The following is a 27,745-nucleotide window of genomic DNA, read 5'->3' as shown; positions in this document are numbered from 1 at the left end:
GACAGAACTTGAAATTCAGTAAGTCTAGGAGCTTTTTTGGTTGCAATATAAACATCCATACTAGCTAATACCACGTCAAAGGCCCTTGCAAAGTTTGCCCATCCTACATACAGGTGGAGCAGAAAGGGTATGAGCTATGTTCTGGGTAACAGAACTGACATGAGAAAAGGGAGTCATTGGATTAACAGGGCAGTGAGGGTGTTACTGCCTAGAAGGAACATGGGGAAGGTAAAGGGGAAGATTATGGAGAGTAGAGTATAGGAAGACCTGTGGTGATGTACTGAGGAAGGGGTGAATCTCTTGGGAGTCAAAAGATATTCAGGCCGGCCGCTGGTGGCTCACGCCTGTAATCCTAGCTACTCAGGAGGCTGAGATCTGAGGATCGTGGTTCAAAGCCAGCCCGGGCAGGAGAAACCGTGAGACTCCTATCTCCAATAAACCACCAGAAAACCGGAAGTGGTGCTGTAGCTCAAGTGGTAGAGCGCTCACCTTGAGCTGAAGAGCTGAGGGACAGCGCCCAGGCCCAGAGTTCAAGCCCCATGACCGACAAAAAAAAAAAAAAAAAAAGATATTCAGGTTGCTTGAACCAGGCAGCTGAGTTACCTTTGGTAGGAGGTGTAGTTGGGATAGGTTTCTAGTAGAGTTTGATCTGGCTTTCTCTGATGTGACTTCTGCCCATCCACATGTCACATAAATAGAGATACAGAACATACACTTCTGATAGTTGGGACTATTGATCCTATCATAATTTCTTTAAAATGAATCATAAAATAAAATTCATAAATGATACAAACTTCTAATATATATATTAAAAATCAATATAAGGTCCTGTTAAAAGAAGACACATACATACTGTATTTCACACAGTATTTCAATATGATTGAACTGAAAAAACAGACTTCCCCACAACTTTCCGGAACATTTTCAGGTCAGTGGGCAGTACTACTCTATTATTGACAGCCACAGGATCAGGCCACACTGTGTACTACAAGATTGCCTTACTCCTTTATGTTTCTATTTTAGATAAGTGCTATAGAGTGCATTTCCATTTGCCATATCGATGGCAGTTCTTCGATGGAGGCAAATGGAAGGATTTGGACAAAATGGAGCTTATTGAAAAGGCATATAGCAATCCCAGAAAAGACAGGTAAGAAATGTATCACTTGTGTGCAGTATAGGAGGTTTACTGTAAACAGTGTTTAGTTTTGTTTCCATCTATCCATTCATCCATCCATCCATCAATTCTGGGTTTTGAACTCAGGGCTTTGAACTTGCTAGTCAAGGCTCTATCACTTATGCTATGCCTCTTGTCCTTTGTCCCTTCCTTATTTTTCAAATAGGGTCTTGCTTTTAGCCTGGGCAAGCCTGGACAGCAGTCTTTCCATCTGTGCTTCCCATCTAGTTGGGATGACATGCGCAGTCCACTGTCCCCAGCTTTTTTTGTTGTTTGACATATGGTCTTGAGAACAATTCCTCCCCCCGCCCCTCCTCCCCCTCCTCCCCACTCCTCCCCCCCTGCCCCTTTTCCCTCTCCCCCCTTCCCCTCCTCATCTTCCTCCTCCCCCTCCTCCTCCTCTTCTTCCTCCTCCTCCTCCTCCTTTTCCTCTTCCTCCTCTTCCTCTCCTCTCCTCCCCCCCCAAGACTGACTTTGAACTTCAGTCTTTGATCTCAGCCTCCCAAATAGCTAGGACTAACAGGCTTGAGCCATTATGCCTGCCTAACCAGTATTTAGTTTTGGTGGCCTTCATGAAACACACACAAACACACACACACACACACACATTCTTTTTTTTAGTGTGTATTAATTGTACCAAGGAATTTTACCATGGTATTTCAGATAAGCATATATTATATTTTAATATAATAACCAAGCATATATTATATTTTAATATAATAACCTTTTGCTGTTTCCCCAATTCCCTATCGATCAAAAACCTACTGGGATTCCTTATGCTATTGTTACATTTTAAAGTTGGAATTGTACTGACCATTGTCAGTTTGGAGAGAACAATAGCTTGTGTCATTGTTACTATCCATATGTCCATATTGTTACTATCCATATCTCAACCTTGAACTCTTCAAATATTGATTCTCTAGAATTCCATTTCAATGTATGTTGAGATTTCCACACTTGATCTTTTATGTTTCCTAGCTTTCTCTTTCATTCCTTCTTTGGCTTTCTTGTTGCTGGATTTAGGAGAATGTCTTCCCAGTCCCCCAGCTTACTAGTTCAACCTTGTCTAAAATGCAGTTTGTCCTGCTTGTGAGTTTAAATGCTGTTACTTATTCCTAAATGTCGTATTTTTTCTTTCAAACTTACTCGAAGTGTGTGGGTTTTTATTATTTTTTGGTACTGGGTTTGAATTCATTGCTTTATGCTTGTAGGCACTGTACCATGTTCCTCTCCCTTTTGCTTTATTTATTTATTTTTTAGATAGAGTCTTGTGTTTTTGCCTTGCACTAGCCTTGGATCATTGTCTTCTTATCTGTGCCTTCTATATAGCTGAGATTAGAGGGTACCATCATGCCTAGATTATTTGTTGAGATGTGATAATTCCTAACTTTTTGCTCAGGCTTGGTTGGAAGCATGATTCTCTCAATTTCTGACTCCTGAGTAGCTGAGATTACAAGAGTGAGCCACAAGCCCTGCTACTTTGGAATTTTTTATTTTTTTAAGTTCTTGTAATCCTTGCTTATACTTTTGATGTTTAGGTCATTTTTTAAGAGTATTTTATGCATGTTTGTATGTGAGAATGCTAGTTTGCACCCTTTAGTGGTTATTTTTGTCAGCTAGACTTTTTCATGGTGTCTTATTTTCACGCAAGTTTTGTGATTTTGAGTTTGTTTGATGAAACTTTTTGGGAATTCTTATGAGACTCGAATTGAAAGTGAATCCCTCCAGAGAATTTGTTTTTGCTTCTCTGGGAGAATTGTACCAAAAATATAAATTGCCCTAAAACTTGTTTGAGGCTTGATTTAATCAGAAGTCCTTGGATATGTGTGTGGGGGGGAGTTTTTTGTTTTTGTTTTTCCTTTTCCATTCAGAACTAGCATGAATGCAGGAAAATTTCCTTGTTGGCAGCACAGGTTCCCTCACTAGCCTCCTTTACTAAGCTTTGCCTAGCATACCTTTACTAAGCTTACACATATTTCAGGCCCCTGGTTTTCTGCTGAAGAATTTCTTTTGAAATTGAACTTCTTATCTTACTCAGACCCAACTTTTGCTTCTGGCTTCCCTTTGGTTGCTGTAAAGAAGGCTTTGGTTATTTCAGTGACATAGCCCTGGCCTTAGCTTCTGTATTTCTCTCTGGCTTTGTACCTCCCTTTGGTCTTTGAGTAGTTTTACATACAAAAGGGAAGTCTGTCCTTGTGGCCACACATGCTGTCTGAGCAGTCAGACTGCTTCCCTTAAGCTTTGACATGTATGTTTCTTAGCCTGCCTGGGCTTCTGTATTCTTGAGTCTCAGTTTCCCATCTGAGACAATGAAATAAAAGCCTTACCTTATAGGATGGGAAAACTTAATCTATTACACATAAAGCACTTAATATAGCTTGGCTCATTAAACACTCAGTGTATGTTAACTATTTTACCTTCTAAGAATTTCTCGTGTTTTTTTTTAATCAGTTTGGGAATTTATTTATTTTACTTTTGCATTGCTGGGAATTGAATTCAGGGCCTGATGCATGCCAGATAAGTGCTCTGTCACTGAGTTACATCTCTAGTTCCAAAGAATTTTTTTTTTTTTTTTTTGGTTCCGGTCGTGGGGCCTGAACTCTGGGCCTGGGCACTGTCCCTTAGCTCTTTAGCTCAAGGCTAGCGCTCTACCACTTGAGCCACAGCGCCACTTCCGGCTTTTTTTTCTTTTTGCTTATGTGGTGCTGAGGAATCGAACCCAGGGCCTCAGGCATGCAAGGCAAGCGCTCTACCACTGAGCCACCTTTCCAGCCCCTAGTTCCAAAGAATTTTGAAAAAGAATATTTAAGCAGTATTTTGAGAGGAATTTTCATGATAACTAGTCTTCTGTGCTGTCCAAATTATATTATTTTTCACATAGAACTAATCTTTCACAAAGCATCCTATCCTCTCTCTGGAAACATTTCTAAATGCACATGAGATATTTAGTATTTATATTTGCCCAGCTGTGTACTTATTCATGAGTGGAAACTGAGGAGCCTTTGAGTTTAGTCAGTAGAGTTTTCAATCTTGTCTTCCATTTTTTTTTGCAGGATCTTGTGTTCAGAGGCAATTGGTGGCTTTCACTTTGGTCATCTGAACTTCGACACCATGAGATTCTGTGCTTCCCAGGTTCGCCGCCTTTCTACAGCTTCCTCAGTCACCAAACCCCCACACTTCATCCTCACTACAGACTGGATTTGGTACTGGAATGATGAGTTTGATTCTTGGCAAGAGTATGGAAAACAGGTAACTGAAAAAAAGATGATATTTTTCCCAGGAAGGAAGAGCCATTGAAAAAGTGAGCACAGTATTTACAAGGGCTGTCTTTGGTAAAGCCAAGGATCCTCGGATCTGTGGATGACTTTGGGGGTATATTTCAGCACAGATAGGTAATTTGGAGTTCATTTCTATATACTTTCATCTTTGAACAACTAGGTATCTCTTGACTCATGAGAATTGAATGATAAAACTTGTAGTGAGATCAGCTTTCTTCATTGGTTTTTGTTAAAATAGCAAAGTTCATCTCTTACTGTTAACAGAACTCTAGACCCAGTGCCTGGGCATTTAGGTATGTTTGTGTGCTTGTAATATGAAGTTTAAGGCTTTCTTATTTGTTTCTGTAACTTTAAAGTTCACTTTAGAAAGTAAAAGAAAATCAGTTTATATCAAGAACTGATTCAGCCCAGATTGAATAACTGCTGCTGTTAATTACATGAGGGTAGAGTTCAAGGACAACTGAGATTAAAAGGGAGTTTCTGGTCATTTGCAGAAATACAAGTATCAGGAGGGTACTATTTATACAGGGACTCGTCTCCACTATGAACTATGGGCCTGATAGATACTTGAACTTCCTGGATTGTATGAGGCTCCATTGAAACTTTAAAGTTTCTTGTTCTTAACTGAATTCAGATTCAGATCATTTCATTTACTCTTCTCGTCTCCCTTAGGTTACTTGTCATAAGGGTTTGTTTTTTTTTTCCTTTGTCAGTCACGGGGCTTGAACTCTGGGCCTGGGCTCTGTCCCTCAGCTATTCAGTTCAAGGCTAGCACTCTACCACTTGAGCCACAGCGCCATTTCCGGTTTTCTGAGTGGTTTATTGGAGATAAGAGTCTCATGGACTTTCTTGCCCTGGCTGGCTTTGATCCATGATCCTCAGATTTCAGCCTCCTGAGTAGTGAACATTACAAGCATGAGCCACCGGTGCCAGCTTCATAAGGGATTTTGACCTTAAGGTTTTGAGTCAGGAAAGATGCATGTGTCTGTCTACTCTTTCTGTTACTTTTGACTCCTTGCTTCATTTCTTCAGGCCAAAAGGGTCAGATTTCTCTTCTTTCCTCTTGCTGTCTAGAAGGAATTTTTAAGCTACCTTCTCATTCTCCTCTATTCTAATCTAATGGGTTTTATTTATTTATTGGTGCTAGTCCTGAGGCTTGAAAGCAGGGCCATGGTGGTTAAGAGGTTTAATGCTCGTAATCTTAAGAGGTTTAATAGCTCCACTTCCAGCATTAGCAGTTTCGTTTTAAAGGACCAAAGAAGCCAGGTACCGGGCACTCGTGGCTCATGCCTGTAATCCTAGCTACTAAGGGGCTTGAGATCTGAGGATCATGGTTCAAAGCCAGCCAGGGCAGGAAAGTCCGTGATACTCTTAACTCCAGTTAATCACCAGAAAACTGGAAGTGATGCTGTGGTTCAAGTGGTAGAGTGCTAGCCCAGAGCTCAAGAGCTGAAGGACAGACCTACTCCCAGAGTTCAAGCCCCACAACTGACAAAAAAAAAAAAAAAAAAAAACAACCAAAAACGACCAAAGAGTTCAGAAGAAGAAATTTAGGCAAGGGCATAAATACAAGTAATTTCAAAAATTTCTACACCTATTACCCTCTTCCCCTTTATCCTTCATAGGGTCAATGCATTCTTAGTCAGACTCGGGCTCACATATCTTTTTGTTCCAGAAATTTGTTCCCATACCTCTTGATCATTCCCAGTAAGTTCACTTGGCAATAAGTTCCCTCAGCTTTTGTAGCATTCTGTGCAAATCTTTGGGAGATCTTGAGCATGATGCATTGTCTTGTCTGTTTTTGTTTCCTCTTCTTTCCCTGCTATATTGAGTCTCTCAAGAAGCTGTAGCAGATCTTGTTTCATCTATTGTTCTGTCCATAAAGTGAAGAACTGTGAGCTTGGGAAAATAGGATGACATCAACAGTGGGAGTAGGGAAATTGACAGGACAGAGAATCTTATTAGGTTCAGTAATTTTAATTTCATTTATTAATGTATTGTTAAGTATGAAAATGATGATAGTACCATTCATTGAGTATTTTCCCCAGGCACTATGCTAAGGGCTAGTTACTTTTAAATCCTATGATATTGGTACAGTTCTGTTATATATTGGATGAATGTGCTAAGTATAATAATTATTCTTCCTACATACTTGATAACTGAGACTTAAGAGCATTTCAACTTGTCAGTATAAAGTCAGCAAATTTGGGAGTGTAATACTAGTCCATTTTCTGTTGCTGTTATCAAATAACTGGTTGAATACTTTATAAAGAAAAGTGTAGCTGGGCCCTGGTGGCTCATACCCATCCTAGCTACTCAGGAGGCTCAGATTTGAGGATTTCAGTTCAAAGTCAGCTTGGGTTGAAAGTCCATGAGACTCTTATTTCCAATCATACATCCAAACACTGGAAGTGGTGCTGTGGCTCAAAGTGGTAAAGTGTTGGCCTTGAGGAGAAAAGCTCAAGGACAGAACCCAGGCCCAGAGTTCAAGCCTCACAGCAGACAAAAAAAAAAATAAAAGAAAAGTGGTAGCTGGGAATGTGGCTTAGTGGTAGAGTGTTTGCCTAACATGCATGAAGCCCTGGGTTCGATTCCTCAGTACCACATAAACAGAAAAAACCAGAGGTGGCACTGTGGCTCATGTGGTAGAGTGGTAGCCTAGAGCAAAAGAAGTTCAGGGACAGTGCCCAGACCCTGAGTTCAAGCTCCAGGACTGGCAAAAAAAATGAAGAAGAATAAAGTGGTATTGGGCACTGGTGACTCACGCCTGTAATTTTAGCTACTCAGGGGCTTGAGATCTGAGGATCATGGTTCAAAGCCAACCAGGGCAGGAAAATCTTGAGACTCTTGTCTCCAATTAACCATCAGAAAACCAGAAGTGGGGCTGTGGCTCAAAGTGAGCACTATCCTTGAGCAAAAGAGCTCAGGGACAGCACCCAATCCTCAGTTCAAGCCCCAAGACCATCCAAAAAAAAAAAAGTGGTTTATTGAGCTCACAAGCTGAAACTCCAAGATCAGGTGGTCCCATATGTTTGGTTGCTGGTGCTTTGTTGCTGGGTTACAAAATGATAGATAAGCAGAATGTAGTCCTGTGCAGAATAGGCCAAGAAGGTAGAGTTGCTTTGCTTCATAATAACCCACTCCTGAGAGATACTGACTAGCATCAGTATCTTAAATGTTCTGCCATACCAGAGACTAAGCCTTAGGATAAGAACATCCAAATCATAGGTGGGACCAGAACTCAAATTCAGAGCATTCAGTCCAAACATTAGCTATCTAGTAGGTAATTGTTGAATAGATGCATGATTGAAGTGCACAGCTGAACGAAATAGGAGTGTTCTTCAAGGGACCAGAAAAAGAAAACCACATAGAGGATTGGTGGGAATGTGAACAATCAGAGAAGACAGTGTTGGCTTTGCTGATTAGTCAGGCAGTATGAGAGAATTCACAAAAAATATTTCACTGACTTGAATAGCTATGTGATTCTGAGGAACTTGGATATGCTCTTTTCCATTGCTTGCAATACCATATATTGCTCAATATGACCCATACTTACTATCTTCCATTTACCAAGGCAGTTTCAGGTGAACTGTGCTATTTCCTTTGCATTCCTCCCTCCCTGACTACCTGCTTCCTGATGCCTTCTTCCCCATATCAGGACTATCTGGAATGTGTGGATGCTACTTATCTGTGTGGGTTCTTGCTTTCATGAAATTCCTGGCTTCCTTACAGGGCACAACCCACCCTGTGACCACCATCAGCAGCAGTGACGTGGAGAAGGCCTACCTGGCGTTCTGTGCCCCAGGGTCTGCCGCCCAAGCAGCCACTTTGAAGTTCCAGGCTGGAAAGCACAACTACGAGTTAGACTTCAAAGGTACCCCACCTTGGAGCAGAACCTGACTTTTGTGCGCAGCCCTTCCACATTAACCTGGAGCCTGAGCAGGTGTAGAAAAAGGGTGTGTCCATTCAGATTGGCAGATAGATCTATTGAAGATGATGTTGGTCTGCACAGTGGAGAAATTGGGGATGGTGAGAACTGGGAAGAACTGAAGCACAGAGGGACTAGCAAGGTCAGTGAGAGCCAGGTGACTGCCCTGAAGGTTGTGGATAGGTCCTTTTGTGTTTGTGAGTTAATCTCAGTCTGGTGAGGCTCAGGTGGCTCCACTGTGCAGTGTCCACCTCATTTCTCCTTGGCATGGTTATTGCTGCTGTCTTTTCTTTAGGCCTTAGAGTGACACTAGCCAGGTTAAACATGTTATAGGACATGCTTCTGCTAAAAGTCTTGTACTTAGTAGTGTTCTGAAACTTGGACTCAAATAATTTTTCCCAGTTACTGTACCCTACAAAAGTAGACCCAATACCCTTTGGACAGTTCCTTCATCAGCCTATTCGTGAGAATAATTTTAGGTTTTAGTTTTGCCAGACACAGGTCTCCCACCCCATTTTTTCTTCTCTCCCTTCTTTCTCTTCCCTCCCTCCCTGTTTCTTCTTTCTGGTCTTGCACATGCTAGGCAAGCACTCTACCACTTAAGCTGTGCTCTGAGCTCCTTTGTATTTGTATGTGTGTGTGTGGGCATGCACGCACACTGGTCCTGGGACTTAAACTCTGGGCCTGGGCACTGTCCCTGAGCTTTTGTGCTCAAGGTAGGTCCTCTACCACTTGAGCCACAGACCCCCTTCCAGCTTTTTGTAGTTAGTTGGAGATAAGAGTCATATGGACTGTTTTGCCTGGGCTAGCTTTGAATTATAATCCTCAGATCTCAGCCTCCTGAATAGCTAGTTATAGGTGTGAGTCTCTGGCACCAGGCCTTTGTAATTTTTTTTGTCCATTTCTATATGGTCATGTTAGTCTAGCTCTGTCCAGTTAATCTTTGTTTATGTTTCATACTTTAGACTTGGAGTCCTTCTGAGTATCTGGCATGTTATGAGAGAGTCAATATTCTTCTACTATCTTTGCTATTTTTGTGGACTTGGTTCTGTATGGAGAACAGCAGAGTGTCTTCAGTGACTTATCCAAAAACCACTGCTTGCTTTTGGCCAGTAATTAAAAAATTATGAAGTAGTTGCCCCAAAGTGGCAACTTTGTAAAGCATTTGAGGTTTTGCTTAAGGGAGAATCTCTGCTTTTCAATAAGCTCATCAGTGGGAATGACGCTAACATAAATGACAAGGCTCGTGCTCTACAGTTAATAGACTATCGGTGTCTGGAAGAATGGGGTGGATTATACAAATCAGAATTTCCTTTTTTTTTTTTTTTTTTTTTTTGATCAGTCGTGGGGCCTGAACTCTGGGTCTGGGTGCTGTCCCTCAGCTCTTCAGCTCAAGGTTAGCACCCTGCTACTTGAGCCATAGCACCACTTCCGGCTTTTTTCTGCTTATGTGGTACTGAGGAATAGAACCTAGGGCCTCATGAATGTGAAGCAAGCACTCTACCACTGAGCCAACTTCCCAGCCCCAGAATTTCCTTTAAGATCAGTCCAATGCAACTATCACTCATCTGCTGCTTATCACAGTTTGAAATAATTCTTTTAAATGTCTGAATATATAAAAATATATATTGCAAAAATGTCAAATGCACCTTTAGTGTACTTACCTTAGATCTCCTTTCCAAGAAACGGACTTTCAGGGAAAGGATGGGGATGATTACACACAGGTGGTTAGAAAAAGCATGTTTGCTGCAGCTTGCCCTAAACTCATTTGGATGGGCATGGTTCTTTTGTTTTGTTTTCTTATTTAAAGGTAGATAATAGTATCCACACAAAAAAGTTTAAGGTGGTTTGCTTTGCCCTCACAGTATCTCACTATTGTGTATAATGAATTTCTACCACATTTGACATTTATAGGAAGTAAATACATTTAAAATACCTACACAAGATCCTGAATGACTTGTTCTGTAGGACTGGGGAAACTTAGCTTTGTCCTTCTAGGGACTCTTGTTACCAAAGATTCACTCAAGGCAAAAGCCAATCTTCCAGACAGAGTTCTGACATCCTGCTCTGGCTGCAGATGGTAAATTAGGAAACTTGCAAGGGCACACTAGGTAAGGGGCCTCACTTTGTCTGTGGCAGAGTAGAGAAGTGACCCAACTACAGTTAGCCAGTCCAGATAGCCTGAATAACTTTCAATTTCACAAGTGGAAGCTCATTTAATATTTATTATCTGTGATTAACAAGTCAATAAAAACTTTGAAGTCTGCTGTTGAGCCAACTGTCAGTGGAAGGGTGAGTGGTGGGTGACAGAATGGTCATGTAATCTGTGTGTGATTGTGGGCTCTGGATGAGACTGGCTGGTTGCAGTGTGGAGATTATATGCTCAGGGAGTTAGACACTTTATACTCAAATACAGTAAGGTAAAATTCCAGGCATCTACATTATTTAATCTTAAAATGTCCTTATAATGAAAACAAAATTATTTTGTACTCTTTAGTGTGCAAAGTAGGACTTGACAAGATTTTCCTGGTGAGATACATACAATCTTCTAGGTGTTCATCATTTTTAACTTAAGAGGTGGTGTCCAAACTCCCTTATCAGAATGAATATGAGGTAGAGGGTTAAGCAGCAATAATTTTCTTTATTAAAGATGATGTAGGTTTTAAAGGTTCATGAATACTGCTATAGAGCCAGTTTAATCACACTAAAAAATATCTGTGAGTAAAATTATTATATCAACTCCAAATCTCTCTAACTCAAGCTGTGGTAATTTGTTTTCAGGTTGGTGTAAAGCTTTTTTTATATCCAAGCTGGGAAAAAATTACTAAGAAGAATAATCATTTAAACAAGATTGGAAGGAACAATTTAAAAGCACTCATGTATAATTGATACATCAATTACTAATCATTTCTCTATTCATTAAAGCCAGCCTCCTAAGGATACCTGTTTTCTTTATAAATATTTGAAATGTGCAAAATTGCCTTATTGTTTAAGCCTCATTCTGGGCTTTACATTTGAATTACTTTTCCAACCCATTTAATTTATGTTTATAAAATGTTACGGCCCTCTATGTGTGTATTTTCATTGTCTATATTGTTTCAGCTTTCACTCAGAAAAACCTGGCCTATGGCACCATCAGAAAGGTTTGCCGCAGACCCAAATATGTGTCTCCTCTGGATGTGCAGACAAAGCAAGCCTGGTAGGTTGAATGTGGGAAGCTTGGTTGGCATGTGGTATCATTTGGAATGTGTTCTGTAGATAGAACATGACAGTCTGACTGGCTTGTGTAACTCTCCCACTCTAATGTCATCCAACCTATGAGTTGGGAAAATCTTCCAGCCAGAAAGAATTCTCCTTGTGGGCAGGAGTGTCATCACACACGATGACAAGTCTGCTTGTGGGAATGGGCAAGCCTGGCTTGACTTTGAAGGCAGCCCATCAGTTTGCTGTGTGACAGGGTTTTTTTTTGTTTTTGTGGTGCTTGTATTGGGACTTGAACTCAGGCCTGGCACTGTCCCTGAGCTTTTTGACTCAAGGCTAGCACTCTACTAATTGAGCCACAGCTCTATTTCTGGCTTTTTGGTTCTTAATTGTAGATAAGAGTTTCACAGACTTTCCTGTGGGGCTGACTTTGAATCACCATTCTCAGATCTCAGTCCCCTGAGTAGCTAGGATTACAGGTGTGAGCCACTAGTGCTACAGTGTGATAGTTGAGTTAACAAATGTGAATTTCTTAAAATGTTGAAATGATGAAGTAACGATGGAATTATACTAATAGAAAAACCATGTACATGGAATGGTAATGTACTCCAAATTGGTAGTCACTTATAGGGCTAGCTTTATCCTTAGTACAAGTTTTCTTACAGGGTGGTTGCCAGGAATCTCTAGTTGAGGTCCTAATCATAGGTGAGGCTAGAGGCCTACAGCAGTGAGCTATTTTCATTAGTGTTTGGTTTCTCTGTGTTTCTTTTCTCAAAAATAACTACATATGCATATATACATGCAAGAATATTTGCCTACTCACTTACCATCAGTAACCTGCTATATATTTACTGTTCTGTACCTTACTTTTTTTTTTTTTTAAAACTTAACAGTGGATCCTGAAGCTAGGATGTAGCTCTGTGGCAAATGCTCTGGGTTTGATCCCAAGTACCAAAAAAGAAAATACCTAAATAAGTGGCTCCTGATAATTATTTCAATTCATTGAAGCCTGTTGGGGTTGGGGGACAGGGTGGAGCTGGTCCTGAGGCTTGAACTCAGGGCCTTGATGCTGTCCCTTAGCTTTATCCACTCAAGGTCATTGCTTTACCACCTGAGCCACAGCTCCACTTGTGGCTTTTTTTTTTTTTTTTTTTTGTATTTAATTGGAGATAAAAGGTTCACAGATTTTTCCTGTCTGGGATGCCTTTGGGACCTCAATCCTCAGATCTCAGCCTCCTGAGTAACTAGGATTACAGGCATGAGCCCCAGGCACCTGGCTCATTGTAGACTTTCTAAATCTGCTTCTGCTTTGGTGATTTTCTCTTCTGTACAAGTAACATGTTCATTTAATTTGTCTGCTTTTGTAGATGTTTGTGTTATTTTCAGTCTTTGCTTTTACAAAGTATATCACAAAGAATCATCTGGTATATGTGCTTTTCAGATTTATGAAGTAAATGGTCAGGTCAGATCAGGTCCTAGAAAGTAAATCAAGTTCCTTTTCATGGGCTTGGACCACCTGGTACTCTACCTGGATTCATTGCCTCGCTGACAATGAGTTGTCAGGCTCTTGAGCTTCAGTCATTCTGGTAAGTGTGAAAGGGTGTGTCAGTGCTCTTTAGTTTCACTCATGAGTGAGGTTGAGTATTTTTTCCTAACATGTAAGGGTCATTCATATGCATACCTTCCCCTCTTCCTTGGGGGCTGTTTATGATTTTCTTCATTTTTTCTGTCAACTTTTTGGTATTTTTCTAAAATGTCAAGAACCTTTCTTTCTGTTAGAGAGATTAGTCCCTTGTTAGTCCTATACATTTCAAATATTTTCTCTTGGCTTTATTTACCTTTTGACTTTGCCTATAAAGTATTTTACCCTACAGAGGCTTAAAACTTTTTGGTTAGATGGATAAGTCTGTATTGCTTCTGAGTTAGAGTTTGGGCTGCTTCTGGCCCTCATCCAGCTCAAAGACTTATAAAAAATTATTTCCCTATTTAGAGCATACATCAAGTAAAGTTTGGAATAGTCTTTTTGGCTGTGTTCTTTCTGAGACTGGATCTCTTGTATCAGTATTCTGACTTAGTTCTCAGGAGAACACAAGAAGATGCCAAATGTCAGAAATAAAACTGATTGGGCTGAGGATATAGCTTAGTGTGGTTGAATATATACTTAGCATGAACAAGATCCTGGGTTTGATAATCAGCACATGAGGGATGCAAGGAGTGAGGGAAAGAGGAATGGAAGGAGGAGGGAGGGAGGGAGAAAGAGAGAATGGAAGGAAAAGTACAGTGATTATTTCAGTCAAATACAGACAAAGATATGATTGATTTGGGACCTCTCCATTTGTAGGTTTAATGCTGTATACTCCAGCAGGAAAGGCTATTTTGCCTCCATGACCAATGGGCACTTTTTGGTGACTCAGGAACACCTTTTTTTTTTTTTTTTGGGTCCGGTCATGGAGTCTGAACTCTGGGCCTGGGCACTGTCCCTCAGCTCTTCAGCTCAAGGCTAGTGCTCTACCGCTTGAACCACAGCGCCACTTCCGGCTTTTTTCTTTTTGCTTATGTGGTGCTGAGGAATCGAACCCAGGGCCTCATGCATGCAAGGCAAGCACTCTACCACTGAGCCATCTTCCCAGCCCTCAGGAACACTTTCCTATTTAACAGTTAGTATGGCCATATTGAGAAGTTTCAATACACTACTGACATTTTTTTTCTTGCAGTGCTAAGACACTGAACCTCGGGCTTTGAGCATGATAGGCAAGCACTTTACCACTGAGTGACCTCCATTGTTTTAGGAACATCATTCAATGTTGCATTTGGAACAGCATTTGTATACCTTATGCTTTATCATCTATCCTTAATAAAAATATTGTATTCATGGGATTGATCCTTTTCTTTCTTTTGGATTTTTTAGCCTCATTTTGGCCTCTACTTGTTTGGAAGTTGCATACTTTATTTTTTTTTTAAAGCTGTACTAGAAAATACATGTGTTTTTTACTTAGGAGGGAAAAGACAATCATTTATTCTACATAACAACGAATAGAAGGACCTATACATATCCTTCCATTTATCTTCTTCTGGGCATTTTTAACTTTAGCTTTGAGAAGTACAATTAATTATTTTTTACTGTAAATGTTTCACTATTACTCATATTTTACCCCTTTCTTTGTCCTTTTAAGTTTCCTTATATGAAGATTTGTTAGAAACTCTTATTTTTAGTTTGTCTTAGTGCCTGTATTTTTTCATAATCTTGAGAGGTATTTTCACTGGATATAGGTTATAATTACTTTATCTTAGAACACTAAAGATGACCACTCCACTGTCTTCTGGTTTCCATTGTTACTTTTGAGAAATTGGCTATTGATGTAACTGGCATTGTTTTCACAGTAATTGCTTTTTTTCCCTCTAGCTAATTTTAAAGGGCTCTGTCTTAAGAGTTATACATCTCATTATGATGTATCTAGGTGTGTGTTTCTATTTATTCTGCCTAAAGTTAGTGTATCCTACCTGTTTTACTCATTCCTCTCTGTCTGGAGCTTCCTTTGGTGGGTCCCAGCTAGATTCCAGCAAGGCTTTCTCATTGTATTTTCTATGTAGCTCCTTCCCCATCATGTCCTTTGTCTGTCTTGCTCTAAACAAGGCATCTTCTGTTTTATTTATTTTTGAGCAAACTACCAGGGTTTGAACTGGGGGGAGGTCCCCACACTTGCTACACAGGTACTCTATCACTAGAGCCACACTTCAGGCTCACAAACCATCTTGTGAGTACTTGCATTTCACTTATCTTTCAGCTCAGTTCTATTGTCAGATGAATGGATCTGCTAGTTACCTTATCCATTCAGCTTTTACTATCAAGGAATTGACTTGACATTTCTAGAAGTTCTTTTTTAGATCGTCCAGGTCTTTTTTTAAAAGTTTTTTTATTTGCTTTTCATTTCTTTAAACATAGGAATAACTTATTTTAACTGTGTTGTTGTCTTTGTGGATCTGCTCTGGATGATTATTTGCTGGTACGACCTTCCTCAGTTATTTTTAAACTGCTCCACTTTCTTAGGAAGGTTATTTGTGGGAGTTCTTTGAGCTTGGAATGGAGCATCATGTCTCATGCTAGCAGAAACAGAAGATAGATCTATGTAGGAACAGCAGGGCATTCTGAAACTTAAGGGGAATGATTAGGAATTATGGTCTCACAGTGCTGTTCCTAAACTCTTTGTATTTTAGAACCTTTTGTTTGTTGGTTTGTTTTTATTTTTAAATCTTACAGTGTCTTTATTATGTAATATCCTGTAATTTGGCTCATGAGTATTACTGTAAAAATTTGGTGTTGTCCCTTTTAGAAGGATGAATACAGACCACAATAGCCTCTTATCAAATTTATGTTGCCAAGAAGGTTTTGATGTCAATTTTATGTTTTTGAAAAATGTTTTTATAATGTTAATTACATATGATTGAAGCTTTTAAAATCCTCTTTGGAGCACTTTGGATTTCAAGACTGTGGGTAAAGGCTGTGGCCTGTGAAGCTGTTCTGTCCATGCTCTCTAGGTCTTCTTTGTGGAAGTGGGATATGGGTGCATAGTGAATCTCTCAGAATGAGGGTTTGGCTACATAGGCAAAGATAAAACATTCTTATATTATGGATATTGTATTTGTGTGCTTCGTTTTACCTTCTACATGCTTTTAAAATACGCTTTACTGAGACTCACTACTTCTGAAAGCTAGTAGAGACCAGCTATGACAGATTTCTTTATGTCTAAAGATAACATGTATAAGTGGTTTTGTTTACTTTTTTTAAGCACTGTCAAGTTTCAAGGCCCGAAGTCCATCCCAGACTATTGGGATCCCTCAGCTCTGCCAGACCCAGGCTATAAGGTACAAAACTCAGTATTGGCTGGGGCTAGACAAAGAGAGGCTCTGTAGAGATGTGAAAGTATGGACAGATGAGTAGGTGTGGACAGATGCTCTTTGCTTTTGCAGGTCTTTGGAACTTTAAGGCTACATGATTACCCAGAAGATGCCTATATCTTTGAAAGAAAAACATGTAGTATGAAAAGAGGAGGATGAGCTATAAAATTGCTAGGAAGGGAGGAAATAAGGGGCTTCTGAGCTAAAGCTTATCTAGATAATTCAATTTTACTAAGGAAAGAAAAAGGAATGAAAGAAGGTTTACATGTGGTAAGGGGAAAACATTAGATGCAGAGACAGGAGAATTGACAATTCAGCAGCTCATTTGGGGCCTATTCTCTAATGGGAACTTTGCTGAACATAGTGGAGCATCATCATGACTAGTATCCTGTACTATCTCACCTATATGGGGCACTTCAGCTCATCTTTAATAGCTGGTCACCTGCCAACCAGTATACAGACAGGTTTTTCCAACATGATGAGCCCTGTCGTGGGAAGACTCTCTTACTGAGCTTGTACAAAACACTCATAGTTATCAGAAGTACAGGTAGCATGTGTGAAGGGCTAGAGAAGTTAAGAACATATCCTGGGGCTGGGGATTTAGCTCAGCAGAAGAGCACCTGCCTGGCGAGCACAAGGCCCTGAGTTCGGCCCCCAGCTAGGGGGTGTGGGGGGAGGAATAACACATCCTGTGGACATTCATGATGTCTGACTTAGGCATCACTTGTATTTTGGGCTGGTTGGACAAGGAAAAGAAATGTGGTCATCGTTCTCTGGGTTTGTTGCTTCTGCAATTCTAGCAGCTCTAAGCCACCTTGAAAAAAGATTCAAATATAGTGTGCACTTTGCCATTGACATATGAAAACTATTTTTCTCCTTGTAGAGGATCACCCTCAGTTCTTCCTCTGAAGAGTATCGTAAGGTCTGGAACCTGTTCATCCGTACATTACCTTTCTACTTTGTTCAGAAGATCGAGCGAGTTCAGAACCTGGCCCTGTGGGAAGTCTACCAGTGGTGTGTTGGGGTTGCTTCTTGATGGGCTGGTGTCTCTCTCCCTTACCCTGTTAGCTACTTAATGAAGTGCCCTGGGCCTCTTGGACAGTTTGAAACAGCAGCACTGATCACCTGGTGATGATGGTGTATCTGATCTCCTTCCCCTCTCCTTCTCCCTCATCCTTTGGATCATGTGGTGGTATAATAATTTAGAAGAAAGAAATTTCCCAGCTTAGCTCTCATTCCTGTCATGACTAGTAGCCATGCAAGCCCCACTCTTGACCTGTTTCTACATGGTTTTTGTGAAGTGTCCTTTTGTCACTGACATAGTTGGTCACAATAAAGGAGAGAGGCTGAGCCTTCATGGACCAGCAGTCTGGTGACTTTTCCTCTACTTTGCAGCTTCCCAGGCTCCAGCTCCATTTAGGACTTGGTCCTTGATTTCTAAGAGTTGTTCTTCTCAAGCCTGGGATTGTGCAGGGGAACCTCTCTCATCTGCATTTCTCCTAGGCCCTGCTCCACCTTCTTTCTCATTCCCTGGCTTGTAGCTAGAGTTTCTGGGGCCATGACCCTCATATTTTACTCACATAATACTTCTGTTTTTTGGCAAAATGCATTTTTGTGAGTCCAGTTCTACTTGGTGGCCAGCTCCCTCTGCCCTCAGCATGCATCCTCTATCATTCTAGGCAAAAAGGACAGATGCAGAAGCGAAATGAGGGGAAAGAGATAGACGAGAGGCAGCTGTTTCATGGCACCAGTGCCAACTTGGTGGACGCCATCTGCCAGCAAAACTTTGACTGGCGCGTCTGTGGTCTTCATGGCACTTCCTACGGCAAGGGTAAGTAAGGCAAGGGCAGCCTCCAGCAGTGCTTGGCAAACCATTTGAAAACAGCCTCACAGAAGAAGGCAGTGAGGAGGGCTGCAGAGATAGTTTATGCTGCTAGGCTTGTTTAGCCAAAAGGAAGTAGCCTCTAAGGCTTCTAGTGATCCTCTGTGGAGATGTTCCAGCAGTATCTTGCTGTGTATAGTATCTGTGTATAGCAAGGAGCTCAACTCGGGGTGACAGGGCAGCTCTGAATTGCTGGGACGTTGTTTTCCAGTGGAGTGAACGCCCTTGGGGGACAGTGGTAGTCACAAAAAGAGAGAAGACACTTAATCCCGTAAGGTCCTCAGACTGTCCTGTGTGGTGTCTTTAGATACAGAAACTGGAGAATCTCAGATAAGCTCTTGTAAACATTATGAGCTATTATGAATTATCTGAGTGGTTTTGTTTATTTGTTTTTCTGATCCTGAGACTTTTACCATGGGCCTGCATGCTGTCCCTGAGCCTTTTTGTGCTCAAAGCTAGTGTTCTACCACTTGAGCCATTTCTGGCTTTTTCTGGCTTTTTCTGAGTAGTTTATTGAAGATAGGAAGGAGCCTCACAGACTTTCCTGCCCGGGCTGGCTTTGAACTGTGATCCTCAGATCTCAACCTCTACTAGGTTTATAGATGTATGGCACCTGGATGAATGCTTTCCTTAGTTTTTTTTTTTTGTGTGTGTGTGTGTGAGTCCTGGGCTTGAACTCAGGACCTGGGCACTGTCCATGAGCTGCTTTTGCTCAAGGCTAGTGCTCTACCACTTGAGCCCCAGCACCACTTCTAGCTAGCCACATTCCCAGCCCTCTTAGTTATTTTTAAACTTCTAAAACTGGGGGCAATTTCAAACCCACATGAAAATTGCAAGAACAGCATGTATTACTCCTGTATAAATTAGAAGTACACTTTTTTTTTAAACATTTGGCTACATTTTTAGAATTGACTTCTTTTGAGTCATTTGCATGTGTTACTCCTGCGTATATTGGAGGTACATTTATTGGTTTTAACATTTGGCCACATTTTTATGATGATTTGTTTGGGTCATTTGCATGTAGTGGCAAATACAGTGACCCTTCCCAAGTATGGCTACCAATTTTCTAATCTATAATCTGTAATCCTAATTCCTCAATCATCTGTAAGGTAATTTTAGTCTGATACACTGATGGTTGCAGGGTTAGGATGGACCGAACCTGGCAGGTTTATGAACTCTAATATAGAGGTGACAGCTTCCCATTCAGGCTCCCATTTGACAGAGTCATAATTCTGTATGTTGGTGTCCATACAGTAGCTTTACAAGTGGAATCTCACTCACTTTCCATAGCAGCTCTGAAGTTGGGTGGAGCAGCCTTATCTTACGCCTGAGGAAACTAAAGCTCAGGATCCAATAGTAACATGTTCAGAGACTGTTAGGGAGGCTAGGTGATACCTTTGATGCCAGGCCATTTGGAGAGGTATTGATGATCTGATGCACGTCTCTATAAATGGGAAAAGGTGGAAAACTGGGAGGAGGTGGGAGGATGGAGAAACAGACAACAAGCCAAAGTTATTGCCATTGCTGGGGCACCTCTCCCCTTTTTGGCTGCTGAACTGTCTTCCTGGTACCAGCAAAGCCCCTGCATGTCATTTCAGGGAGCTACTTTGCCAGAGATTCTGCCTATTCCCACCACTACAGCAAGTCGGACACAAATACCTATACCATGTTCCTGGCCCGGGTGCTCGTGGGCAACTATGTCAGGGGCAATGCTGCCTTCGTCCGCCCTCCAGCCAAGGAAGGCCAGAGCAATGCCTTCTATGACAGCTGTGTGAATAGCATGTCTGACCCGTCTATCTTCGTAGTCTTTGAGAAGCACCAGATCTACCCTGAGTACCTCATCGAGTACTCTACCTCCTACAAGCCCCCGACTAGCTCCTCCATCATGGTTGCTTTGGGCTCTTTGTTTGGCAGCCGGTAGTGAGTAGCCAATGCCTTGGGCTTTTCCTGCTCATCTGCCTTGGGAGAGCCATTTGGGATTTTTTAAAATTATATTTTTAACAAAACTTTTAATGAACTGTTGTTTAATATAGGGTTTTCAATGAAGTTACATTCTTAATCCCTTGTTGGTAATCCTTTTAGCTTTTAAGTAACTTTTGGGCTTGTTAGTAGTTTCACCAGTAGTGATTGTAGATGAGCCTATGTTTGCTTTTTAATGTTTTAGCATTGTAATTTTTACTTTGTTGACTTTGTGTATTATTGGCACCAGGCACAAAGTTTCTAGACATTATTTTATGGATTTTAATTAAGAGTTTGTCTCTACAGTGTGATTTCCATTTTGGGAGGGTTTCATGCCCACTGTTTTGCTTTTTGTCAGAGTGGCACAGTAGCTACCAGGGGAAGAGACCCCAGAGCAGGCCTAGGGACATACCTCCACTTTTTGCCTCCTTTGGCACTAACCTAGGCTGCTCTTGGTGGCTTCTCCTTGGTTCTGGTGTTGATTGATCTGTGTCATGCTGTCAGAACAAGAGGCTACCCTGGTATCATCAAGTTTCTGCTGTTTTTCTCCTGTTCTGGTGAGCATAAGCAGCCATGCAGAGGAAGCATAGCCTGCCCTCTCCCCCCGCCCCTCTGACAAGAGACGTGGTTGTGTGCCCCTAGCAGCTCCTGGCTTGCCTGTGGGTGCACATACTAACATCATTTAAGCTTCTGAACTCCCTCAGATTGTAGGTTTTATGTCTGTATAACATCAAATACCTGTGCTGCAATGTCATGCCAAGAGTATGGAAATAAAAGAATATTATCTGAAGTGGATAGAGTGGAGCTCATTTTTTAGTATCTATTTACTGAGCACTTGCTAGGTGTAAGGCACCTTTTTGAGAGTTGTGGCTTATGACTAGCAGAAGTTTATTCTCATGGAGGCTGGGAAGTCCAATATCAAGGTGTCTGCAGATTTGGTGTCTAGTGAGGTTCATTTCTCACAAAGGGCTATCTTTTCATTATTACTTCATGGTAGAAGGGTATCTGTGAAGCCTTTATAAAGGCACTAATCACATTCATGAGGGCTGCAGAACCTAATCACTTCCTAATGACATCACCATAGGGGTGAGGATTTAACATGAATTTGTGGGAAAAACATTCAGACTATAGCAGGGATGTAACAGTTAATGTCACTAGCCTTAGGAAGACTGTGTGAATTGAAAGGTTTTGGCCTCTCACTTGCTGGGTCTCCTGCAAGGTCCTAGGAGGGGTCCTCACAATATAGTCACATGATCTTGGGTTTTGGTATATTTTGCAGAATACATGTTTGTATTCTTTCCTTTCCCTTCTCCCAATAAAGTTTCAGACCTGCGAAATTCAGATTCACCATTGGATGTGAACATGGACAGTGTGCTGGATTTTATACACATATCATGGTTTAGTATCTTCTGCCTTGGAGCTGGCTGGTTCTGGTCTAGTTGGCAGAGAGGCTGTTTTCCTCCTAAAGGAATGTGTCCTTAGTTCATCCTATGGTGTTCAGGTCTAAGGAAGTTTCACTAGAATCTTCTAGTTTAGGAGGAAGCTGAAACCTTATAACAGGGCAGTGTAATTGATCACACCAGAAGAAGGCCAAGTTAAATGATCAGAAAAACAAACAGCACAACCAGCGGGGCCTTACATCTGTATCTATGCATGGGATGTAGTTCCTCACAGCCTATTAACCTGCAAGTTCTTTCTAGGCTTTTTATTGAATCATAGGTCTTTCTACAATGGTAGGGAGGGGCCTGGGAGGCCCATTAGAGTAAGTGCTTGCTGGAAAACTTCCGTACAGATGTGCAGCTCTTTCACTCTTCCACTTTCTGGCTGAGGGAGCAGTGAGAAGCAGGATGCTCATTGTGGGTTGGAAGGAAAGGGTCCTCCTATTATAGTCATGTGACCTTGGGCTTTGTATAATTTGCAGAATATATGTCTATAGCCAGATGAAAGGGTAGGAGCTGGCCATATGTTGCAGGAAAGCCAAGTGTGCTATAAAGACTGCAGCAGCAATTGGATTTGGAGATCAGAAAGCTAGTTAGGAAGAGCAACTGGTTGGACTGGCAACACTGGAGAGGGTCTGGATACATATGGGCAGTTGGCTAGGTCACTCTTCCTGCAGGTTGAAGAGGGGCATTTGATGAAGGAGCCAGACTGCCATAGTTCCCAGGATGTCTGGTGCAAAGATGTGGGGCCTAGGACAGAGGTGTGTGTGGATGTTGCTGGCGAGAAGTGTTCATGAGGACCCTTCTGGGAGAGAGGGGTAGACTTTGTGAAAGATCCCACTATTATAGTTCCTGCCATTTCCTGTCCTGGGATTGTTGGCATTGCAGTGTGAACAATGAGGTTTTAAGTAGAAGGCTAGGAGATGAACAATTCTGCACATTCACTATCTGTGAAGATATTACCACCTGTTCACAGAAGACAAGGGAGGTTTGATGGTACTGAGGGGCTAGACCAGCCAGTGGTCACTTGGTAGCTGGTGGTGGAGGAGTGCTCTTAATAGGGGACTTGAGTGCTCAGCTGGTTCCATCTTCTGGCTGAGGTTTTGCAGGATGGTCAGGGTCTTGGGGGGACAGGCAAAGCAGTAAAGGAGACACATCCTTGAAATGTCTGGTTTTCCCCGAAGCACAGCCCTAAGACTTAAGCCAGGCATCAAGATAGTCAACAGGGCTGGTGATATGGTTCAAGCAGTAGAGCACCTGCTTGGCAAGTACAAAGCTCTGAGTTCAAACCCTGATACTTCCCCAGAACAAAAGGTTTTAGAAAACATGACAGCAGCAAGGGCTGTCTTGTAGCCCTTGGGTGAACTGTGAGAGCTCGAGCGGTTGAATAGTCGTGGCTGACAGGGAGAGAAAATGTGGATAGTGGTGTTGCACTCCCCTCCCCCACCACTCTAGGGAGGCCATGGTGAGCTACAGGGAGCTTTGGGGAGCAGAGTGACTTGCTCTGGGCTGAAGGGGTTAGAAGAGGATCAAGCAGTGGAGGCAGCATGTCCAACATGCTATCCCAAGAGTTCCCCTGAAAATGACCTGGGCTTTCTAAAAATGGAAAGTAGTGGAGTTGTGAGCACCGAGGTGTTACATGAGGGATGCCTCTCCAGTTTTTCTTAGTGGCATTCTGTGCCTTGAAGCTGCTCAGATGTCAAATAGAGGAAGGGAATTTTGTGCTTGGTCAGCTTCCTGTTTTACAAGTGAGGAAACTGAGGCCCAGAGTGATGAAAAGACTAGCAGCAAAGACAATACAGCTGCAGGGGCAGACCTCTGCTCTAGTCAGCAAGTGCTTTCTTAGATATGACCTTGGCAACACAATTGTTACCTGTACGAAAACTCACCTCTATAATTTGATTTTCTTGGTAAGAATGAAGAAAAGATTAACCACAGAAAGGACATTTCTATTTGTACCATTAACTTACTCCAAAATGGCTTTCTGATCCCTGCAGGGACAATCAAAGCACAGTGAGCCACTTCATTGATGGAATGTGATGAGAAGATGAACTGGCCCTTCACTGCTGCCATCAGGACACCTCACTCCATGTGGGTGTGTCCCCATGCTTTAGAAAGACAGGACTTCCTTTAAAACATCATGTTCTCAGGCTAGAAATGAGGCTTAGTGGTACAGTGGTTGCCTAGCATGCATGAGACCCAAAGTTCCTTTGTACCACATAATTAAAAAACTAAAAAAAAAAAACAAACCATGTTCTCACTGGATGCTCATATCTGTAATCCTAGCTACTCAGGAGGCTGAGATCTGAGAATGATAATTCACCGCCAAATTCAAAGCCAGCCCTGGGCAGGAAAGTCTGTGAGCCTCTTATCTCCAATCATTAAAAAGCTGGAATTGGAGCTGTAGCTTTCTTTAGTGGAAGAAAGAAAAAGTGGTAGCAGAAAAAGAAAAGCTTAGGACAGCATCCAGGGCTCTGAATTGAAGGACAGACCAGCACAAAACAACATGCTCTCAGTCATTTTGTCGAAACGACATTTTTGCTTATTTCACAGTCTTTTACTCAGATAGTGGTTGGAACCCCATTGACAATGTGGAAGCCAAGTGCAGCCAACATTTATTAAAAATGGAGGATCAGGTAAGTAACCTCGCTATGCTTACATGCCAGGCACCCTCTCAACCACCCCAGTGATGTTTCTTTAAACATTGGTGTTTCTACAGGAAGGTTTTCTTAAAATGTAGGGGAGCCCTCATAACTCCAACTTGCAGGTATCATTAAGTGACACTCCCTTCTCCAAGATGACTCACATCAGCGGGACACAATCTTGATGAAGACTCCATTTTTTGGACTGAGGGCAGATTTGGATTCTAGCTGCAGTGGCACCTAAAACAGAGGAAGTGAAAAGAATTGGTCCTAGTTAACCATATCTGTAGGAAAACTGCCTCGGAGCCGGGCCTGAAGTAAGTGAGGGAACCTGGTTATGCGTTGAGAGGTTGGTGGGCGAAATCATGTCTCAGCTGGACCGGTTCCTGAGAAGCACATCTTGTGAGATGACCTGATCCCTGGTAGCATGTAGTGGACAGAATGAATATGGTGACAAGCATGCCTGGCATTTATCTGCTCCAAGAGTATCATCTCACTTGAAGAAACAGGTTCGGGAGGCCAAAGTCACAGGACGAGGAAGCAGCCATCCTTGCCTTTCCCTCCAAGCTCACTGCCCTTTCTTTAGGCTGTTCCAAGCTTATCCATGTGTGGTCTATCTAGCCTCTCAGACATTCCAAAAGCTTCCTTAGGTCTCACTTTAGAGGCGGAGACCATGCTGGTCTGGGGACTTGGAAGGGAAGTCACAAGTTTACTCAGGAAGCCAGCTTCCCCTTACAGTATGTGAAAAATGAGGCAGTCGGGCCCCTGTGAACCTTTGGAGCAAGGACAGAAAATGGGCTTCCACACGGGCCTCAGGAGGCTTTTTGGAGGCCTTCATGGGTTATGTCAGATGGGAGGCAAGGAACAAGATGGTCTGACCAGGACATTGAGCATTTTGTTCATTTGTTTTGATTTGTTTGAGACCAAGTCTCACTATGCAACTCAGTTGGGCCTTGAATTGCCCATCCTCCTACCTCAGCCTCCCGGTTACTACCTGATGGATTTTTTTGGGGGGGAGAGGGGGGTGGGTCGGTCATGGGGCCTGAACTCTGGGCCTGGGCACTGTCCCTCAGCTCTTCAGCTGTCGACTAGCACTCTACCACTTGAGCCTCAGCCCTGCTTCCAGCTTTTCCTGCTTATATGGTGCTGAGGAATCGAACCAAGGGCCTCACGCATGCAAGGCAAACACTCTACACTAAGCCAACTTTCCAGCCCTGGATGTTTTGATTTAATAGGATTATAATTAAAATATAGTAACATGCAGCTACACAGCCTAAGGAGTCTGGATGAAATTGAAATAGTTCGGACAAAGGAGTGGTGGGTAGGGCTGACAAAACCAGGCAGAGATTCCTGGAGCAAGTGTCCTATTGGAGAGTAGGTGCGACTGAAGTTACGTGAAGGAACTTTTTAGAGGGTGGAGTTGGGAGAGGCCTGAGTTCGGGAAGAGGGAGCTGACATTGCAAGTAGGAGCAGCAGTCTGAGCAAACAAGAGGAGGTGAAACTGGAATGCAAGGTGGGCTCAGCTCCATCTTGAGTTCAAAATGAGTTCTCCCTGGTTCCAGCAGGTCTGGGACTCATGGCTGGTTATTAGGCAAGGAATGCCAGGCATAGCAGCTTTTCTTTTTCTTTGGGCACTGTCTCTGTTTTTTTGCTCAATACTAGCACTCTACCATTTGAGCTACGGCTCCGTTTCTGGCTTTTTGATGGTTAATTGGAGATGAAAGTCTTATAGACTTTCCTGCTCAGCTTGGCTTTCAATGGGGACCCTCAGTTCTCAGCCTCCTGAGTAGCAAGGATTACAGACCAGTGCATAACTAGCAGCATCTTTTGAACATTGGACTGGACCTTTGCATCTGAGAAGTCCTCAAAAGAAGTACTTTCCCCTAGACTAATGAAGTGGTCAGAGGCCTTGTTGCTCTCTGTGTCCTTCACCATTTCTCTGTCCTTTCCTGCTGTGGCTTCTCCATTCCTGCCCTATCACCTTTGTGGAAGCTTTCCCTTGCAGTTGCTTCCTGTCCTAGCTCTCCTTTGTCAGAGGCACTGCCAGTCCCGGAATCTAGAATTGTCCCTCTTTGTTATCTCACCCTTGCCTGTTCTGGTATGTCTTGGGCCTCCAGGGGACATAGAGGCGCAGAGAGGGCTGTGCTTAGACGGCTGGGGACAGTGTGCACTGCTGAGGGGAGTGGGCCCGTCAGGAGGGAGGGGATGCTGTGAGCAGGACCTAGGTGTGAACCGCAGCCTCTGGCCCTGGTGGCTGATCAGCCGTTTGTTCCGGAAGAAGCGAGTGCCTGTCTCTCCATGCACAACACCGAGCTGCATGCTGGGGGAGTCAGCAGGCACACAGCTGTTCCCTGCCCTTGCAGAGACTGGAGTGTTGCATGGGCTGCACCACTGTGTGACATCCACCTCGCTGAGCTTTAGTTCCTCATCTGAAGAAAGAACGGAACAATAAAACCTTCCTAGCTCTGGACCTGGAGTGCGTGGTATGACAGGGCTGGCACAGTCGGGACACTTTACGAGATTCTGGTGGCTGAGGGCAGAGTCTGCCACCTCCCTGGGGCCTTAGGAATGAATGTATATATTGGGGAACACAAATCTTGGGAGGGAAGGCAAGGATGTGGCAGCTTGGGGCATTACCCAAGGAGAGAGGCCGTTCCCAGACACCAAGGAGCCAGCACCCCTCTGCTTTCCTCAAGCATACATTACCTTAGGAGTCAGGAGGAGCTGGGGATGATCTCCAGGCTCTGTAGGTCAAACCACACACCCCAAAGCCTAGCATGGGTCACAACCACATGCACTGGGCTCCTGTTCACTGAAGAGAACAAGCTACACCGAGCCGAGAGCCAACCCTGTGCTCAGACAGCAGCCCTAGTGGGGGCGCATGCGTGTTATGACAGGCCAGTGCAGGTCCCAGCCCAGAATTAACTCATTTACCCTTACAGGACAGGAAGAGTAGTGTGTTCATTGCCCCCTCTGACAGGTGGAGAAACTGAGGCCCAGGAAGATCAACGAACTGGTTTCAGCACACACACACACACACACAAACACACACAAATACACACACGATGGCTTCCAGACAAGCTAGAGTGATGCCCACCTGGAGCTGTGCCCTCACCTGAGTTTCAGGGCAGGCTTCGAAGCGGAAGCGGCACAGGATGTGGAACAGTGTTAGCTTGGTCACCATCAGTCCCAGCCACACTCCAAGGCAGCTCCGGGGGCCAGCTCCAAAGGGCAGGTATGTGAAGGGCTGCTGCTGCTGGCGGGCCTCTGTGCTGAACCTGAGAGTGGAGGGAAGGTCATGCGTGACCCCTGAACATCTGTTTCCATCCATCTGAGGTCTCCTTCC

At 42.8% G+C, this 27,745-nt stretch overlaps 2 protein-coding genes across 2 annotated transcripts in view; one reads left to right on the top strand and one right to left on the bottom strand.

The window, feature by feature from the left end:
• The window catches only part of Parp12 (poly(ADP-ribose) polymerase family member 12), a 35,320-nt gene extending 14,212 nt beyond the window's left edge, over window positions 1-21,108 (top strand). Inside the window, exons 5-12 of the mRNA XM_042677286.1 lie at window positions 1,024-1,147; window positions 4,228-4,423; window positions 8,185-8,326; window positions 11,483-11,579; window positions 16,369-16,444; window positions 17,361-17,491; window positions 18,157-18,308; window positions 19,958-21,108. Of these exons, the coding sequence (XP_042533220.1) occupies window positions 1,024-1,147; window positions 4,228-4,423; window positions 8,185-8,326; window positions 11,483-11,579; window positions 16,369-16,444; window positions 17,361-17,491; window positions 18,157-18,308; window positions 19,958-20,280 (1,241 nt within the window). The 3' untranslated portion in view covers window positions 20,281-21,108. The remainder of the gene's footprint in view (window positions 1-1,023; window positions 1,148-4,227; window positions 4,424-8,184; window positions 8,327-11,482; window positions 11,580-16,368; window positions 16,445-17,360; window positions 17,492-18,156; window positions 18,309-19,957) is intronic.
• A 3,247-nt stretch (window positions 21,109-24,355) lies between these two features.
• Tbxas1 (thromboxane A synthase 1) overlaps window positions 24,356-27,745 on the bottom strand; it is a 140,851-nt gene continuing 137,461 nt past the window's right edge. Inside the window, exons 12-13 of the mRNA XM_042677300.1 lie at window positions 27,515-27,677; window positions 24,356-24,639 (exon numbers count right to left, since the gene is read on the bottom strand). Coding sequence (XP_042533234.1) covers window positions 24,565-24,639; window positions 27,515-27,677 — 238 coding nt within the window. The 3' untranslated portion in view covers window positions 24,356-24,564. The remainder of the gene's footprint in view (window positions 24,640-27,514; window positions 27,678-27,745) is intronic.

The sequence above is a fragment of the Dipodomys spectabilis genome, unplaced genomic scaffold (genome assembly GCF_019054845.1).
Source record: "Dipodomys spectabilis isolate Male_0828 unplaced genomic scaffold, ASM1905484v1 ptg000034l, whole genome shotgun sequence".
Lineage (NCBI taxonomy): Eukaryota > Metazoa > Chordata > Mammalia > Rodentia > Heteromyidae > Dipodomys > Dipodomys spectabilis.
This window is presented reverse-complemented; position numbering and strand designations above follow the sequence as displayed.